At 26.9% G+C, this 17,253-nt stretch overlaps 1 protein-coding gene across 1 annotated transcript; it reads left to right on the top strand.

Annotated features, from left to right (window-relative positions):
- The first annotated feature begins 477 nt into the window (after positions 1–477).
- Sb (serine proteinase stubble) lies at positions 478–16,434 on the top strand. The gene is made up of 12 exons (XM_070637314.1): positions 478–933; positions 7,976–8,095; positions 13,564–14,115; positions 14,182–14,363; positions 14,425–14,809; positions 14,877–15,140; positions 15,239–15,288; positions 15,359–15,465; positions 15,733–15,752; positions 15,818–15,826; positions 15,981–15,991; positions 16,081–16,434. Exons 2-12 carry the CDS (start codon positions 8,083–8,085, stop codon positions 16,216–16,218), a joined length of 1,731 nt encoding a protein of 576 aa, XP_070493415.1. The 5' UTR covers positions 478–933; positions 7,976–8,082; the 3' UTR covers positions 16,219–16,434.
- The last annotated feature ends 819 nt before the right edge of the window (positions 16,435–17,253 follow it).

Here is a 17,253-nt window from a genome sequence, read left to right as displayed (position 1 = left end):
AAAAAAAAGAGATTAAAATTGAAATTTTTTAAACCTCTTAAAGGTTTAAAAATACTTTTCAATTAAAACATCGTAGAAGTATCACAAGTAATAATAATTTAAGATTTTAATTTCTTATTTTAAATAGATTTTAATGCACGTCCATGTATGTGCGCGTTCATGATTGTTTGATTATCTTAATTAACATGCATTTAAAATCACTTCAATTAAATTTGTTAGATTTCCAATTTAACACTTTTAAAAGCGTCGCAGATTTTTCCCAATAAATTTTACTTTCAATGAATGAGATAATTCTCTCATTCATTTATTTTGTACTCTTTTTTTATGATTCCATGCATTTATTTCTCGTTCATAACGCGCACACTTTTATTGTGTGTACTTTCCTACATACTCAATTTTGCTCTTTGCATCAACTTCTTTTTACATTTTTTAATTTTCTTTTCATTTCTTTTTGTGGTCTTAAGCCGATGATGATAACACATCTCTTTTTTAGTTTCTCTCAGTCGCTCAACGCGTGTGGTAGCTTTTAATCGTTTCGTTGGTTATTAAAATACTTAGCATACAATTGTTACTGTATAAAATTATGTCTTCCTTTAAACTAAATATTTTTTAAAAATATTGATAATATAAATAAATAAAAAAAAAAATAAATAAAAAAAGTGATATGAAAATTAAAAAAATAAAGTTTTAACTTTGAAAAAAAATATTTAATTTAATGAATTTAAAAATTCAAAATAACCAAGTGAAATAAAAAAAACAAGTGTAGAAAAAATATATTAATTTGAAATTAATCACATAATAAATATGAATCCTTAAGCACCGTTGTGGATTACTACATAATTTCATAATATCATTAGTATTCTTTGCACTTGGATAACATTTCTTCTCGTCTTCTGTGTTTTATCTACGCAAAGAAACGCAAAGAAATCATAGGTAATTTTTCATAGCCTTGTAGCTATCATGCTGCAAAACCAGCAATTGCAATAATCATTATAGACATTTAACGAACAACATGAAAAGAAATAAGAAATTATTTTTTCTTCGTACGATGATAATGGTCAACCTGTCAATCCAAAATAATCATTTTTTAATCGATGGAATCATTTTCTATTTATGTGCATTTAAGAAGTCAGCATAAGAAAATATGGAAAATTCTTATAAACATTTCATTTCATCTAGTCATGAATTTGTGTGAAAAAATTTAAGTAATATGGGCAAATTTATAACTGTTTTATTTTTTGCGGTTCATCCAATCTTTTTTTAACGAAATGAAACATGCATGAGAATTTTAAATAAACATACATGTACTTTTTCTTGCTGATTTTGAGAGAATAATAGTACAAATCATAATTATGGTAGGCACATTAATGTAATTTCCATGAGTGAAAACAATAATTTTTTTCGATATTAACTATATAATTCGGTCACAAAATATAAGATATTGCTTTCATGACTTTGAGTATGTGTAAAGTAAGAAAAACAAAAACAAAAATAAATGTGAAAAGGAATGAATTGATGTGGTCATGTATCATTTAGCTTGATCATTTATGTTGGTTCTGTTAGTTTAAAAGATAAATTACTTTGGAAGTTAATTCTTCTTCTCAATTGTTGTGTGTGAATAGATATCTTTCCATTTATGTATTTTTATGAAACACGATAAAATCGTGTTCAACATGAAGTACACAACACGATCAATAATAATTGATTGCAAAATTAATTTTAATATTTGTAATTTATATAACATTTAAATTTAAAAAGTGATTACATTGCAGACATGTGGATTTAAGTAGATAACAAAAAAAATTATCATACGTCACGGTACCATCCATCTTTAGGACGGATCTTTGAAAAACGACAATAAACAAATTTGAAATTTGTTACAAGTTGTAATTTAAATTTCTCTTTCAAATAATTATTAATTTATAATTTTTTTCTTCAAAAATGTCCTCTTAAGGTCAGAAATTTTTTATTATTAAGTTTAGTCATGTTTTGGTCAGTTAACTTTAGAGGAATTTTCTTTTTTATGGAAAACATCGTAACCTTGAATCTTGTTCATAGTTCGTGAATGAAAAATAGGCAACAAATAATGTATGCTAGATCTTTACTAATATACATACATGAAGAATGAAAAATGATTATATATATGTATATATATATATAGGCTTTTATTTTCCTTTTCTTTCTTTCGTTCTTTTCGGTATTCGGTCTTTAACATCATATTCAATTTTATTATTTGTAATCACTCGCGCGTCTCGCATTGAATGAATAAAAGAATACAATGCACGCTCGACATCAGTTAACAGCAAATAAAATGAAATGAACGTAAGAAAGATTTCGAAATGTAATCGCTTCTTTTGCACACAAATTTTTTATTTCTCAACACGAGCCACATCTAATCGGATGAGAACGGAAGAGAACTAAACATATACAGTAAAAATCAAGTAAAATATTTATGAGATCTTTTTTTAGGTATTTTCCTAAATTTTTTGAGCTTTTCAAAATTAGAAACATTTTTCAGTTGTACTGAAAGCATTCCTGTATCAAGATAAAAAATAATGCATTAGTGATCGGAAAATAAATGAAATATAAATTTTTTTCCCGGCTATAGCACGATTGATATACAAAGAAAGTTTTGCTTAATTTAATTTAATTTAGACGATTGGGTTTCGATTTATGATAACTAATAATGGTTGCATTTAATCATTTGCTATGTGATTCATAATTATTAAGCTGGACTCAAATAACGATGAGAAATGGATGTTTTTTTTTTTGATATATAACATAAGAAGGTTTTTAAAAATATTATTTTATTTCGTTCATGAAAATCACATCAAGGTTTCCTAAATTAGTTTAGGTTGATTGAACAAAAACTTGGTTCTCATTTGATTCTTGAACATTGAGATCTTACCAAATTTCATCAGAAATGTCCTCAAAATATCATGCAAAACATATTCACAGACTGATTAAATGATTAAATACAAATAAATAATTAAAAATAATTCATAAAATATTATGCCTAGAAAAAAAATCACGCCAAAAGAATGAAAAATCAGAAGTTTTGTTGTTACATAATTGTACTGCTTGAATATCATTAATTTCTTTTCTTTTACCGTTTTGCAAATGGTTGTTAAATAATCTGCGGACTTTAACATGTTGTGAGATAAATATGCATGTATGTGAATAAGATGGACTTCAAATTGATTTATGAAAAATCGGTGTGTGTCTGATCTAGTTATATTCTCTTTATTCTATCTGTTTCAATTCTATTTAATTCCCGGGCCAGTTACTTCACATTTTGATAGATTACTTCATCTTTTTTACATCTACCAAGTTCTTCTTTTTTTTTTTCTTCGTTCATTCTTAACATCCCAAGTTGATGAGTTACGGTAAATGAAAAGGTGTATATGTGTATCTGAAGTTAAATATAAAATTATTTTTATTTCACTTTTAACGTATATGTATATTCATTTTAATTTGAAATTCATGTTTCATTTGACCCATGAGGAAGGGATCAACAAATTGCTAGAGTTTATGAAAAAATTTACTGAGAATTATTGTTGTCAGTGAAATAAGGTCATTAACAAACTTTCCCTTTTTATTTAACAAAACATGAAACGTGCAGCAATGTGCGTAAGCTTTGAACGTAATCTGAACTTTTATTGACAATATCATTCCTTTAAGATAGATAGTTGACTCATTTTAAAAATGCAAAGAGATTGCAAAGTAAAACGGAAAATTCCAAATGAGAGTCATATTAAATCACATGGAGAAATCCATTCATGGATTCACCAACAATTCATTTGATATTTCGTAATAATTATTTAAATTAGTATTACTTATTTATAAAAGCAGCAAAAATGAAAGTGAGAGTTTTTTTTTTCTTGATATTAGTCATAAATGAATCAGTGTCAATAAATTCAACAACTATGATAATGTAACATTTATTGTGAATTTATTTCGTAATATTTGCAGATTATCCACATAATATTTTGTACAACGAAATTCAATGTGATTTGATGTTACTGTATATATGCGGATATTAAGCATGAGACAATACGTCTTATTTATAATGCATTTTGCAAAATATGCTTTGTTCCTTACTTAATTCAGATAATCGTAATTGCACAAGAACACGCATACACATATGCATTATGGTTTCAGAAACGTAAAACAAGTAACAATAAAAGGGGAAAAAAAATGAAACAAGTTGACTTTATTGTGCATCGTGTAATCTCTATTTAAAAAATATACTTTTATAAAGTCCGTGTCGCGTCGTTGATTTGAAACAAAAGAGGAAAAAGAAAACATAGTTTTAGGTATTTATGAAATGCTCATGAAAACCAATTCTAAAAATGATTTTGCAGAAAAATATGAGAATAAAATTGAGAAACAACTACGAATGAGAAGTAATGTTTTTTTCGGTCGAAGAAGCAATTTAAATGAGTAATACCATTATTCAGCTCTTCATGGAATGTGTTATGTCAAATGAAAAATTATTTTTTTAATTAACCACTTTAACAGCTATGAACAATGAAGACGACATAAATTATGTTCTTCTAAGGTTAAATTTGTTTAAAATTATTATATTGATTATACATAAACTTTTATATTTTTAATATTCATGCCCGATCGGCACAAATTGAAATGTCTCCGTGGTGGCAGGCGACGAGTCGGTTGTATACTTAAAGCCAAGTGGCTGCCACTTGGCAAATCTGGTTGTTTTCGCCAAATCCGGTTGTTTTCGCCAAGTGCCAGCCACTTGGCTTTAAGTATACGACCGACTCGTCGCCGTGGTGGCAACATTTCAATATGTGCCGATCGGGATGTTTTTCTTTGTTACCTTCTAATTATCAAATTACTTAATAATATGATTTTAATTTATCGGCTACTCGCACTATAAAACAATCAAAATTTTCAAAATCAGATTAGAATCAATTAAACTGTTTAAAGTGAAAAACTTCTTTCTAAAATTTCCGGAAATGATGTCTTTTTTTCTCGAAAAGTTAATTCATGTTTAATTTGTTGGATGTATAATTTGGTCTGACTGAATGACTCAGATAAACGTATCATAAAACATATAAACATTTTTAATATATGATTGAACAAATATTTTTTCGGTTATAAATGTTATCTATCGACCTAAATATCGACCTGATCTGAAAAATTCTACGCCAGTAGCCGATAGTTTTTGCTAATTTACTCGAATATTTTCCATTTTATAATTATATGTATTATATTTTTATACTATAAAACTCGCCGAGACACACAATTTGGTACAAAATTTATACACTTTTGATGCTTGGTTCCAAAGCAAGAGCCATTTATATAACCGTTACTGACGAAGAATTTTAAGGATTTGGCAATTTGAGTTTACGATATCTTTAATAACTTTCTTAGTGTAACAGCTACTTTATAAATTTAAGGACTCAATTGTGCATGAGCTTCTTACTGATATTTCTGACTCCTAAATTTATAAATTAGGCTTGTTTAAGTAAATAGTAAAATTAACATTTGTCTAAAAATTTTGTAAAGGTTGGACATAAATTTGAATTTTTAAAAGAAATTTAGTCGGGAAAATTATTGTAAACAAACAAAGATTCATTAAAAACTAATTAATGAAATAGAATTGAACTAGGACAGAAAATGAATTAAATTCTGTGCGATAATCGATTTCAATCAAAGGTAATGGAATGGATTTAGTAATATTTTTTTTTCAAACCAAATTTTGGTTGCATTCACACAAATTGTTCAATAATATTTGAATTATGAAAAACCGTAATTGAAATTTTCTCAAATTTTTGATATGGCCGCTATAGATATAGATTTCGAGTAATGAATCTATTCTGAAGTTATTGAGTTAGTCACAATTCTAGATAAAATGAAATTTTATTAGAAATTAAAATTATTTAAAACGTTAAAAATTGATTAACAACTTAAATTGTTTAATTACCAATAAAATTGATAAATGTTTAGTTGTTGATTCTTTTCTTCATGGTTTTTGCTATTTTGTTTAGTACCTATTTCATTTTCAAAACCATTCGCATTAAATTGTTATTTTTATGGAGTTTAATATTTATTATGAACTTTAATTCATTTATAAATAGGTAGTTAGAAAGACATATAGAGGAGAAAAACACATCCACAGGAGTAAATCAACAAAAAGTATTTTTTAGATTAGATGGGTCAAGGACTTGATTTTAAGCATTATTCTGTTAAATTCCAAAGATTTTCATAAAAATAGCATTTTTGAGTTGCTACAACTCTTTATTACGAAATTAAATTTTATCTTTTAAAGAAATGGCTAGTTTTTATCATTAAATTATAATTGCAACATGCAAAAACCAAGTGGACTGATGATCTAGAAGTTAAAGCATGTGAAAAAAACTTAAGTAAAACGAATTGTAAAAAAAATATATTCCATAATTTAAATTCGAATAAAATGCTAACTCCTAATAAAATGTTCTGATTCTTCTCAACATATTGATTCGAAACAATAATTGAAAGAATGGTTAACAGAATAAAAATTTTTTGCCTATACATAGCGAGTTACAACTATGGACTAATAAAGAAACTCTCACCTGTAACAAAGTTTTAACTTCCTTTTTCTTATTGAAATTTTATATTTCCTCTTATCTCTTTTTGACCATAAGAAGTATACTATCCGAAGTCTTAATATGTAATAGAGAGAAGAAAAAAAAACTACATGTGAAGTACATTCTATCTTTCAGACAGTATTTCTCGTCTTCGTCATTTATATAAATGTTACTTAATAAAAAGCACATATCAAGTGTATTCTGGTCTAGATTTTAGTAGAATAGAAAATGTTATAGTCTCAAGTTTACACTACTAGTACTCATTATTTTACTCTTTCTTTGCTTCTTATAAAGAAAATCAATAAAAACAATCAACAGTTATGCAACAGATTTTACAGTATACCATTTCTATCTTTATTTTCCATATGTGTGCTTTATTGTGAATCTTGACGCATTTAAAATGAGTGATGCATTAAACACGTAGAATTTTAAAAGCTGAAATCATAGCTTATATATATGAACTTTACACTGTATTGCTTTGGCTAAAATCGAACTTTATTCCAGATATGTTTTATTAGTTTTATTTAAGACCCACACGTATGAAATAAATAGAATGTAAAATTGTTCCAAATTTTTCGAGATTGTCACAAATAAATTTATAATACTAAAAAGCAAAATCATTAATTGAGACTGAGATACTCTTATTGAAGTTCTTTTTTTGTTTTTGCAACTTATTAAATACATAATTCAATTCAAATTAAATGATGCTCCTTTTATTATACTAATGAATAATTAAAAAAGAGTTTTAGAGTAAAAAATTCAAACCTTTTGACTTCCGCTATATGGAATCTGAAGGAACCTTAATGAGATTGAATAGAAAATGCACCAAACAATTATTATCATGTTTTAAACCGTTTTAATCAAGATAAAGCTTGTCTTTGGAAAAATTAAGTTTTATAATTTTTCTTGATTACGATTAACTTCAATTTCATAGTTTGTTGTTAAAACCAGTTAAAAACTAGCCTGAACTAATCAGAATTTAGATGTATCAGTATAATTATTTGTTTGTGATAATCGAAAAATTAGTACATTTAAAACATTACGAACATATTAAATGATAATAAAAGAAATTTAGTTTTGCTGAATTTTAATAAATTTTCTTATCGTTAAACCACTTTTTTTTCACTCAATAAATAGGAATATAGTTTTTTTTGCATTGAAAGCTAGTTTACATTCTAATTTACCTAACAGAACTCAAAAATATTTACAAAATGTAATGCCAAAGCGTCTTTGTCATTTGTGTAGCTTGGGATTACAGTTAATATTATATTATCACCATAGAAACCATCGTCCTGTAAATTAAGAAATGCCAAAAATTCTTTAGTAAAGTTAATAAAATTAATGCTAATTATGTTTTAAAATGTCTTTAAACTTCTTTTCAGATATTGGAACATTCCTTGAAAATGATTTAAGCAATACATCGCGAATTCAGTGCATCAATTCTGAATGTTTTCAAGAAGCATTAGAGTTCGATGATATCTCATTCCTAATGCTTTTTTTAGGTAAGCTGATATTATTTTATTTATCATTTATTGCTTTCTGAAATGATTTTCATCGAACCCTTCATATCAATAAATTGTTGTTTAATAATAAATAAATTTTGTCGCAATTCACAAAACTTTTGAATGTTAAATAATAGATTTTGTATTTGTTTAAGCCTTTAATTTTCAACTGCTTTCTTATAATATAAGCCTAACTCCAGCTAATTAGCTTTGAATTTGATGCTTAAAATTTTAAACAATAGGTCAAACATTTGTCCTAATTAATTTACGATTATTGCAAAACTGTTACCTTTTTTATTTTCTACAAAATGTGAGGAAGTAATATACAATGAAAATAAAACGTTATAGCTTACATAAATCTCTACATAGACATGCTTCAGACAGAAATATATCTTCATTCTTTTCGATAAAAAGATAAATTTGAGATGAATATGTGACTTTTAATAACCCACAAAATTTACCCGCTCAAATTAAACTAATTAATTGTTAACTGTATAAAGAAATTCATTAAATTTTATTAAATTTATTAGTTATGTATTAAAAACATAATTTCAAAAAAATCATAAAAAAATTAAACTTAAATTTGAAGCATTCCTTTCGGCACGAAAATAAATAATGGAATGAACGGAAATAAGTATTATAAAATCGCAATATACATTGATCACAACAGAAAAATGTAAAAATCAATGCAATTAACGCGTTCGAACTTGTTAAAAGAAAAAACAAAAACTATATAAATCTGAAGAGATTAAATCATTTTCTCTCAGTTGTTTTTCAGAATCAGAGATCGAAGACTACTAACCAGCGACTTCAATCTCTGGTACACGCATTTTACAACTCTAATATCATTTTCTCATCCTTATTTTATCATTTCACAAAATTTTTAATTTTTCTATCAGTAATAGAAGTTAACATGTTGCATGTATTTAAATGCTAACCATTTTTAAATAAATATACAATGTTAATGAGCAAACCAGCAGAAACCAAAAAGTTTTGTTTTTTTACATTTTTTTTAACAGTTAGAGTAATATTGAGAGTATTTTTAACAAATTCATAGTTCAAGCACAATTTATTATCCTAATATTATAAATTACTCATTAAACGGATAATTCGATTTTTCTCCAAATTGATAAAATGACCAAATTTTGAAATCTTTACAAACAAATTTAACATAATTTACGAATGAAAGAAGGTTTATTTTTAATCAAAAGAATTGAATAAGGTGATTTGAAGGTGCAAGAATTGTAACTTGAATGAGAACTACTCATGAATAAAATAATTTTTGTTATAAAATTTATGTAATTAATTGAAAAATTTCAGTCCTTGCTTTTTACGGATTTCCTCTAATGAATGTGATGTACATACCTTTGAGATCACAATCACTTAGCATTTCGATCTTTTTGTAAATTTTTTAGAAACAATTTTTTCAGTTATTTAAGTAATAAAATAAAAATTAGCATTAGTAACATTGTTTTCGCGATTTCGAAATTCTAAAAAAAAATAAAACAATTTCTATTGACTAGTTAACTAAAATAGTACTTTACATAAATAAGTATTGTCATTATTATAAAGATCTTTAAATTAATGATTTAAAAATTAGAAAGACTTTGAATGACTAAATGTAATATTACAATCGTAAAAAAACTGATGGTAATCCTGAATCGAATTTCTTTTATCATGATTAACCGTAGTATTTTATTCTGTCACAATATGCATATAAAGCGTAATAAAGTTGAAAAAAGAGAAAGAATCTCTTTTTAAATATATGTTAACTCAATGATCAATAAATTTTGCTTTTGTTAATTTGAATGTATGTTCAATTTTAAAATTATTTCATATATATATATATATTGCACTTTCATAGAATTTCGAAAATTTATATGAGTAGGTAAAAATATTTGAACTTCAATATTTTTATTTATTTATATATAAAACAAAATGATAATCAGTGTAGTATCATCATAATAAACTATAATTACAAGCAAATTCAAACAACGAGCGCATTCAGAAGAAAAATTTTAATTGTTAAAGTTATAAAACAACTTAATATAATGTTAAAAGCAAAAACATAGAGCATATTAAAGTAGAAGATTGCAACACAACAATGAAAACAGTTCACGAGATTTCTCAAATTAAATAAAGAATAAATTGCACCGAAATAATGGAGAAAAACATGAAGTCCCGTCAATTTCGTACAAAAAGATTTATCTTATCTTTACATGCAGTAATTCAATAATTTTAATACTCTTTGTGTGCGAAATTCGTGAAAGCTTTTTTTTAAAATTTTTTTTCTTTTTTCTGCTGATTAAAAAAATTTAATGATATTATTTCTCTCTCAATTAATTGTAAAACTTTTTGCACTCACTTCTGTTTCATTTGGGTTAGATTTCTTCACTTTCAATTAAAAATATACTTTCATTCATGGTGGGCTTCAGGCTACGAAAGTAAAATTTTCGTATATTTTATCGATCAAAAAAGTATTTAATGAGATATTTAAACACGAAATATTCCAATGAAGAAAGAAAGAGTTTTTGATGGTTCATATGGACATTTTTAATACACGTTTTGCTGAACTTTTCAGGAAATGTCTCAGAATTTAAATTATTATTCTTACTGAAATTCCGCTTTTTAAGACTGTCTTATCATAAACATCAAATTTCCTTTAGAAAAATATTTTTACCAGTATTGTAAAACTTTCTGAGATTTGTTTTTTTATTCCTGTAAACAAGTTTTGAGTATCTCAGATCTGAGAAATTAAAGCTATAATATAAATCCCCATAGAAACAAGGGGGAACCGTTAAATTAAAATCTTTCTACCATGCTTCGTGGGTTCTTTTTTCTTGTAACAATATAATTGAAAATAAATTTCAAAATTTTTAACAGTGAAAAAGTGGCAATGGTCAAGTGGTTAGAGCGTCGGACTACCGTTCTAACGACCCGGGTTCAGTCTCAGGGAAAATCTAGTTGTATTCCGGATGCTTATTCGTTGTTATAGTCACATCAACTAGGTTTGTGTGATTTGCGACACACAAAGAACCTGGCTAAGGTTACGTTGCATTGATAAATAACCTGGGTCATGCAGCGTGCAGAGTTGGGAAAGCAAAACGTCCATTGGACAAAAAAAAAACAGTCATCACGACAAAATCTTCATCTTCATCGAAATCATAAATTCATTCATGAAATACATAAATAAAAATAAGTTTTTTTTATTTAAAAATAAATTTCAAAGAAAACTTAACGGTTAATTATTTTTAACTGACCAAAGAAGTTATCATACCCTGAATTTACGTTATAAGCCACTACCCGTTACTAAGCCACTGGCTTAGTAAAGAAATTTGACTCTGAAAAAATTTTGTATCCGTTAATAAGCCACTACCAAAAAGTCATTAATTAAACTAGATAAAATAAATTTTCCGATTTTAAATGACATATTCGGATATAAACAATCAGTAAGGACCAGAAAAAATTGATAATTTTTAAGATTTCTATGAAAATTTTCGTTTTTGCTTCATTTGTTTACATTTTTTACTAAGCCATTACTCGTTATTAAGCCTTTTTTTACGATTTTGAAAACTTTTTTCTTCCGATTAGCCACTGGCTTATAACGTAAATTCAGGGTACAAAAAAAAAATTACAAAAGTCCTCGTGTTATTGATCGAGGGACTTAAGCGCATTTTTGTCCAGCGATCAGTAATTGATTAATAAGTCACTTCCAGACCTCAAAACAAGATTCAGTAGGATTCTGGTCACTTTCTAGCCCATGAAACAAGATCCAGGAGGATTCAGTTTACTTCCCGGCCCACAAAACGAAATCCGGTAGGATCCAGGTTACTTCCAGATCAAAAAACCAAGATCCAGTAAGATCCAGTGTACTTCCAGATCAAAAACACAAGATCCAGTAAGATCCAGGTCACTTCCAGATCTAAAACTCAACATCCAGTAAGATCCAGTTCACTTCCAGACCTAAAACACAAGATTAAGTAAGATCTAGGTCACTTCCAGACCTAAAACACAAGATCCAGTTCACTTCCAGACGAAAAACACAAGATCCAGTTCACTTCCAGACCTAAACAACAAGATCCAGTAAGATCCAGGTCACTTCCAGACCTAAAAACCAAGATTCAGGTCACTTCCAGATCTAAAAAACATGATCCATATTAAAGATCTACAAATTTAAGAACTTAATGATTTAACGGATTTCCATAATTCAAACCTCATAACGGTCAAAAAAAAATTCAAACATTGTTCAGTAAACACTGTAAAAACATCGACACACATTGAAAACAATGAAAAAACGTGATGTTGTTTTTGTTGTTGTTGTATGAAAATGAAAAATTGTTTATTATAGTATTTATGCTTTGATTTGAAACTTTTAAATGCCCGGGGCGCCAATAACTTTATGGAACTGATCTTTTAAAATCATTCCGAGCTCTCTACGATGTCTAGATAAAAAGTTTTTAATGGCAGCCGAACGAACGTCCGAACATTGTGTCTTATTAAGCTACCTTTTTGAAAAAAATTTCAAAAATGCGCTAAAAATCACCTCGGAAACATTTTGCATCATAATACATAGATTATTATTGTTGAAAGGAGAGGTAAATACAGCAATAATGATCTTTTTGGTCGTCAAACTCAACTCAGCACCCAATAATAATATAAATAAAAGTGAAAAGGGAATATTAGGAGATTTTTGAACGAATAAATAAGTATATACAGTAGTAGTTGAAGTATAGAAATTTTTTCATTTTCATCATCTTTAGCGAATGAAGTTTTTTTGACTGTCTTTCAAGCTTTGTCTCTTTTTTCATAAACGACAGTCAAAGAAGATTATTATCAAGAATCAAAACAAAAATGTTCAATTTCGGGCATTTAAGAAAGAGCTTCAGGGTAAAATGATGAGTCTCTTTTTTTCTTAGTTTTATTGATTCTCTTTGTATGCCATTCCATTCTTCTACAAAATACATTATTATTATTATCGTATTCACTACAAAGCAAAATAATAATCACAACTTTAATTATAATGACTAACTTCATTAATTTTTTTATCATGTGGTTACCACAAATGGCCTAAACTGACTGTTTATTACTCTTTTCTTCTTAATATTAATTAACAAAACAATTTAGCATATTTTTTGTCTACCATATCGTTTATATAAACAATCAACATGTTTATTATTTAAAATAATTTCGAACAGTTTGGACAAAAAAATAGTTTCTTTTGAAAGAATTAAAATAAATTACTTAATTAATGATGTGTTATCACTGAACTCCATATATTAATCCGTCGCACATGAAGATCAACGCAATAAAAGAAATTAGATATGAGAATATTAAAGCCGCAAACTCAACAAATACAATACAATATGCGAAAGGCTTCTGTTGATTATACTCTTATAACTTCCAGTCTAAAAAAAATATTTTCCAAAACACTTAATGGAGATGTAAATCAATTTTATTTATTTTTGCAGGAATTTCCAAAATAATCACAATGCGATGGAGTCTTTGGAAAGCTTCACTTTTTTTAATTTTATTTGATGTAATAATTAAGATATCAATAGCTACTGCTAGTCAAAATTTCAAAATAAGTCCAAAACCATGTATAGTAGGTGAAGTAGGAGGAACCTGTATGTTTGTTTGGGAATGCATTAAATCTGAAGGTACACATCTAGGAATGTGCATGGATGGTTTTATGTTTGGGTCATGTTGTGGGCATAATTTAACTGATAATTTTATTTTACCTCCGTCAACACCATTTCGTCCACCCAACAAACCTACTAATAAGTATAAACCTACAAAAAATCCAAGTCAACATACTAATCCTATTGTTAGTCACGAAACATTAACGATACAGAGGCCAAATGGCAGTGGAACTCTAGTTATAAGACAAACACCTCATCCACAAAAAATAAAAACTACAACTAATGCTACAAAAAAGCCATCTTCAACAACAACGAAAAATCCTTTTGATATTTTTAACGATTCATCGAATGAACTTAGTGCTTCTGAAAGTGTCTCTACTAGTAAGCAATTCAATTTTAATGTGCCAGTTAAGCTTTTTTAAAATATTTAAAATTTTTCATTCGCAGATTATTGGACATCAACTCCATGGCAACTTTCAACAGAGCCTAATTTTATTACCAAACCAAAACCATCAATATGGGACAAAACAACTCTTGAGAAACAAAAACCAACAAAAAAGCCTATCTTGTTTAGCACTTTAAACGATACACCAACCAGAAAGCCAACAACATTTAAACCAAGACCTCCAGTAAAATACAATTTCATATAAATTATCTATCAAAATTTTAAATTATCAATTTTTTTAAAAGGTCAAACCAGTAAAACCATCACTAGAAACAACAGCTATAAGTAGACGACCAACAACAACTACACTAGCAACATTATCAACAACTTCTACCACAAGTCCATCATCTATTAGTTCAAGTGAAATTTTGGAAAATACAATATCAGTCGAACAGTCATTATTTTCCACAAGTCCAGGACGAGATACAATTTCTGCGGCACGAAATTATGATTGTGGAGTTTCTTCTGCATCATTGGCTCGACCAGAAGTAAGAATTGTTGGTGGTAAAAATGCGGGTTGGGCTCAATATCCATGGCAAGTCTCAGTTCGACGTACCTCATTCTTTGGATTTTCAAGTACTCATAGATGCGGTGGTGCCGTTCTAAATGAGAATTTTATTGCTACAGCTGGTAATGATTTTAAAATTTAACATAATTTAAAAAAATAAAATACTGAGATAATATTTTCATATTTAAGGCCATTGTGTGGATGACCTTTTGACATCTCAAATACGAATTCGTGTTGGAGAATATGATTTTTCACATATACAAGAACAACTACCATATATAGAACGTGCAATTTCAAAAAAAATTGTCCATCCCAAATACAATTTTTATACATATGAATACGATTTAGCTTTAGTAAAATTAGAACAACCTCTTGAATTTGCACCACATATAATTCCAATCTGTTTGCCAGCCACAGAGGATTTGCTTGTTGGAGAAAATGCAACATTAACAGGTAAGATTTTCTTTTCATTCTTTAGATAATTAATTATTATATTTTAGGTATTTTTAATATGAAAATTATGAATTGAATGATTTTGTTTTTCTGTTAAGGCTGGGGCCGACTTAGTGAAGGAGGAACATTACCTTCAGTTCTTCAAGAGGTAATTCCTTCGGCGATATTTTTAATATATGAAATTAAATAATTTAAAATAAATATGATTTTTTGAACAGGTAACAGTTCCTATTGTAAGTAATGATAGATGTAAATCAATGTTTTTGAGAGCTGGAAGACACGAATTTATCCCTGAAATTTTCTTGTGTGCAGGACATGATTTAGGGTAATTATAAAATATTTTTCCAAGTCCCTCTTAAAGGACAATTCACAACAGTACTGAACTGAAATTTCTGAAACGAAAAATATTTTACAATTAATCTGTAAAATGCTATTTTGATGAAAATCGCTCAAACTTGCTCAATTAGATATGAATAAAATAATATTAAAATTCATATGCAATCCAAATAATCATGAAGAACTTTGTGGATTTGTCCTTAAACGCTTGTATATTTAAAAAAAAATCTTTTGTAACACATCTTTTAATTTATAGGAAATTTGATTCTTGTCAAGGTATTTATAAACTGTTTAGTACATTCAATATTGAAATTACCTAAAATTAATTTTTATTTTTTTAGGAGATTCAGGTGAGAGTACAATTATAAATTTTGAAATTTTAGCACGAATAATTTGCAAAATCTTTCTTTAAAAAAGAAAAAAAAAATCAATATTTTCATTAAAATTAAGTATTTTATCTTTACTTAAATTTATCTCTTATTTACTAAATTTAAACTTTTCTAGGTGGTCCATTGGTGAGTTTTTTGTTTAATACTTTAAGTTAAAGACTAGAATTTAAACATTTTTTTTTGTCTTATGTTTTCAAATATATTCTTTAATGTAGCAAGTCAAAGGAAAAGATGGACATTATTTTCTTGCCGGCATTATATCATGGGGTATAGGATGTGCAGAACCAAATTTACCTGGAGTATGTACGCGAATATCAAAATTTGTACCATGGATATTGGAAAATGTATCGTAAATTTAAATATGAATTATTCCATATTGTTCAAATTATTAGAAACAGGAAGAAAGATGCTTCTGCCAAAAACTTATTATTGAAAGAATCAATTTTTTATAGCTGTTTTCTTTTTTAAACTAGTCTATTAGGTTTTGATCATAATTACATTCTTCACATGACACAATTTTTCAAAATTAAAATTAAACCTATGTTATAATTGTTCATTAAAAAATTTGGTCCACTATAGTATTATTAAAAAATTGGCACATTAGAATATTATTTTACTATCGGTAAAAAATTGTTTGAAACTATAAATCATTGTTTTAATTCATTTCGACTAGTTCTCAATCACAAATAATCTTCAAGTATTACGACTAGAATATCTAGCTATTGAATCTTTTGATGAATTTATGCAGACTTATTTAAAGTTATTTGTGATTATTAGAATAATTTAAAAAAAAAAAAAATTTATTGTTTGTTTCATATTGTATGAGAATTAAAGAATAAAAAAAATAAATTTAACATTTAATTTTATTTAAAATTAAGAAATAAAAGAATATATATGTTTTTTTAATTATTAGTCGTTTAAAAATAACATCGTTAAATTTTATAATTTTCAGTTCACCAATTCCTAATTTGTGATTGGATTATCTGTAAAAAATCAATTGTCTATGAAATGTAAAACACTAGACTCTTGTCACACATTTTTAGTTATATAAGTTGAAAAACAATGTCCTATGAATTTCAAGAGTAACATCTAAAAACTTTTATGCGCTAAGATAATAAAATTCATTTTCCATTAATTTTTCACTTTCACGCTTTCAACAATAATTTACTTTACTAACTTTAACGATAAGTTAAAGTTAACAAAATGTTAATATACAATTAAAAAAACCTAAAATTACGCATTATCTTTTGTTATGGAGAAAAATAATTTAAATTTATTATCATGTCAAGTCATGTTTAGTCTTTAATTAACTTTACTTACAATAAAAAAAAATATTTCAAGCATTGATTTGAAATCACAATTATTTGACATATATATATAAATATAGC

The sequence above is a fragment of the Chironomus tepperi genome, unplaced genomic scaffold (genome assembly GCF_022539635.2).
Source record: "Chironomus tepperi strain 1889 unplaced genomic scaffold, CSIRO-AGI_Ctep_v1 contig_161, whole genome shotgun sequence".
NCBI lineage: Eukaryota > Metazoa > Arthropoda > Insecta > Diptera > Chironomidae > Chironomus > Chironomus tepperi.
The sequence above is the reverse complement of the archived record's forward strand: the minus strand, read 5'-3'. Positions and strand labels throughout refer to the sequence as shown.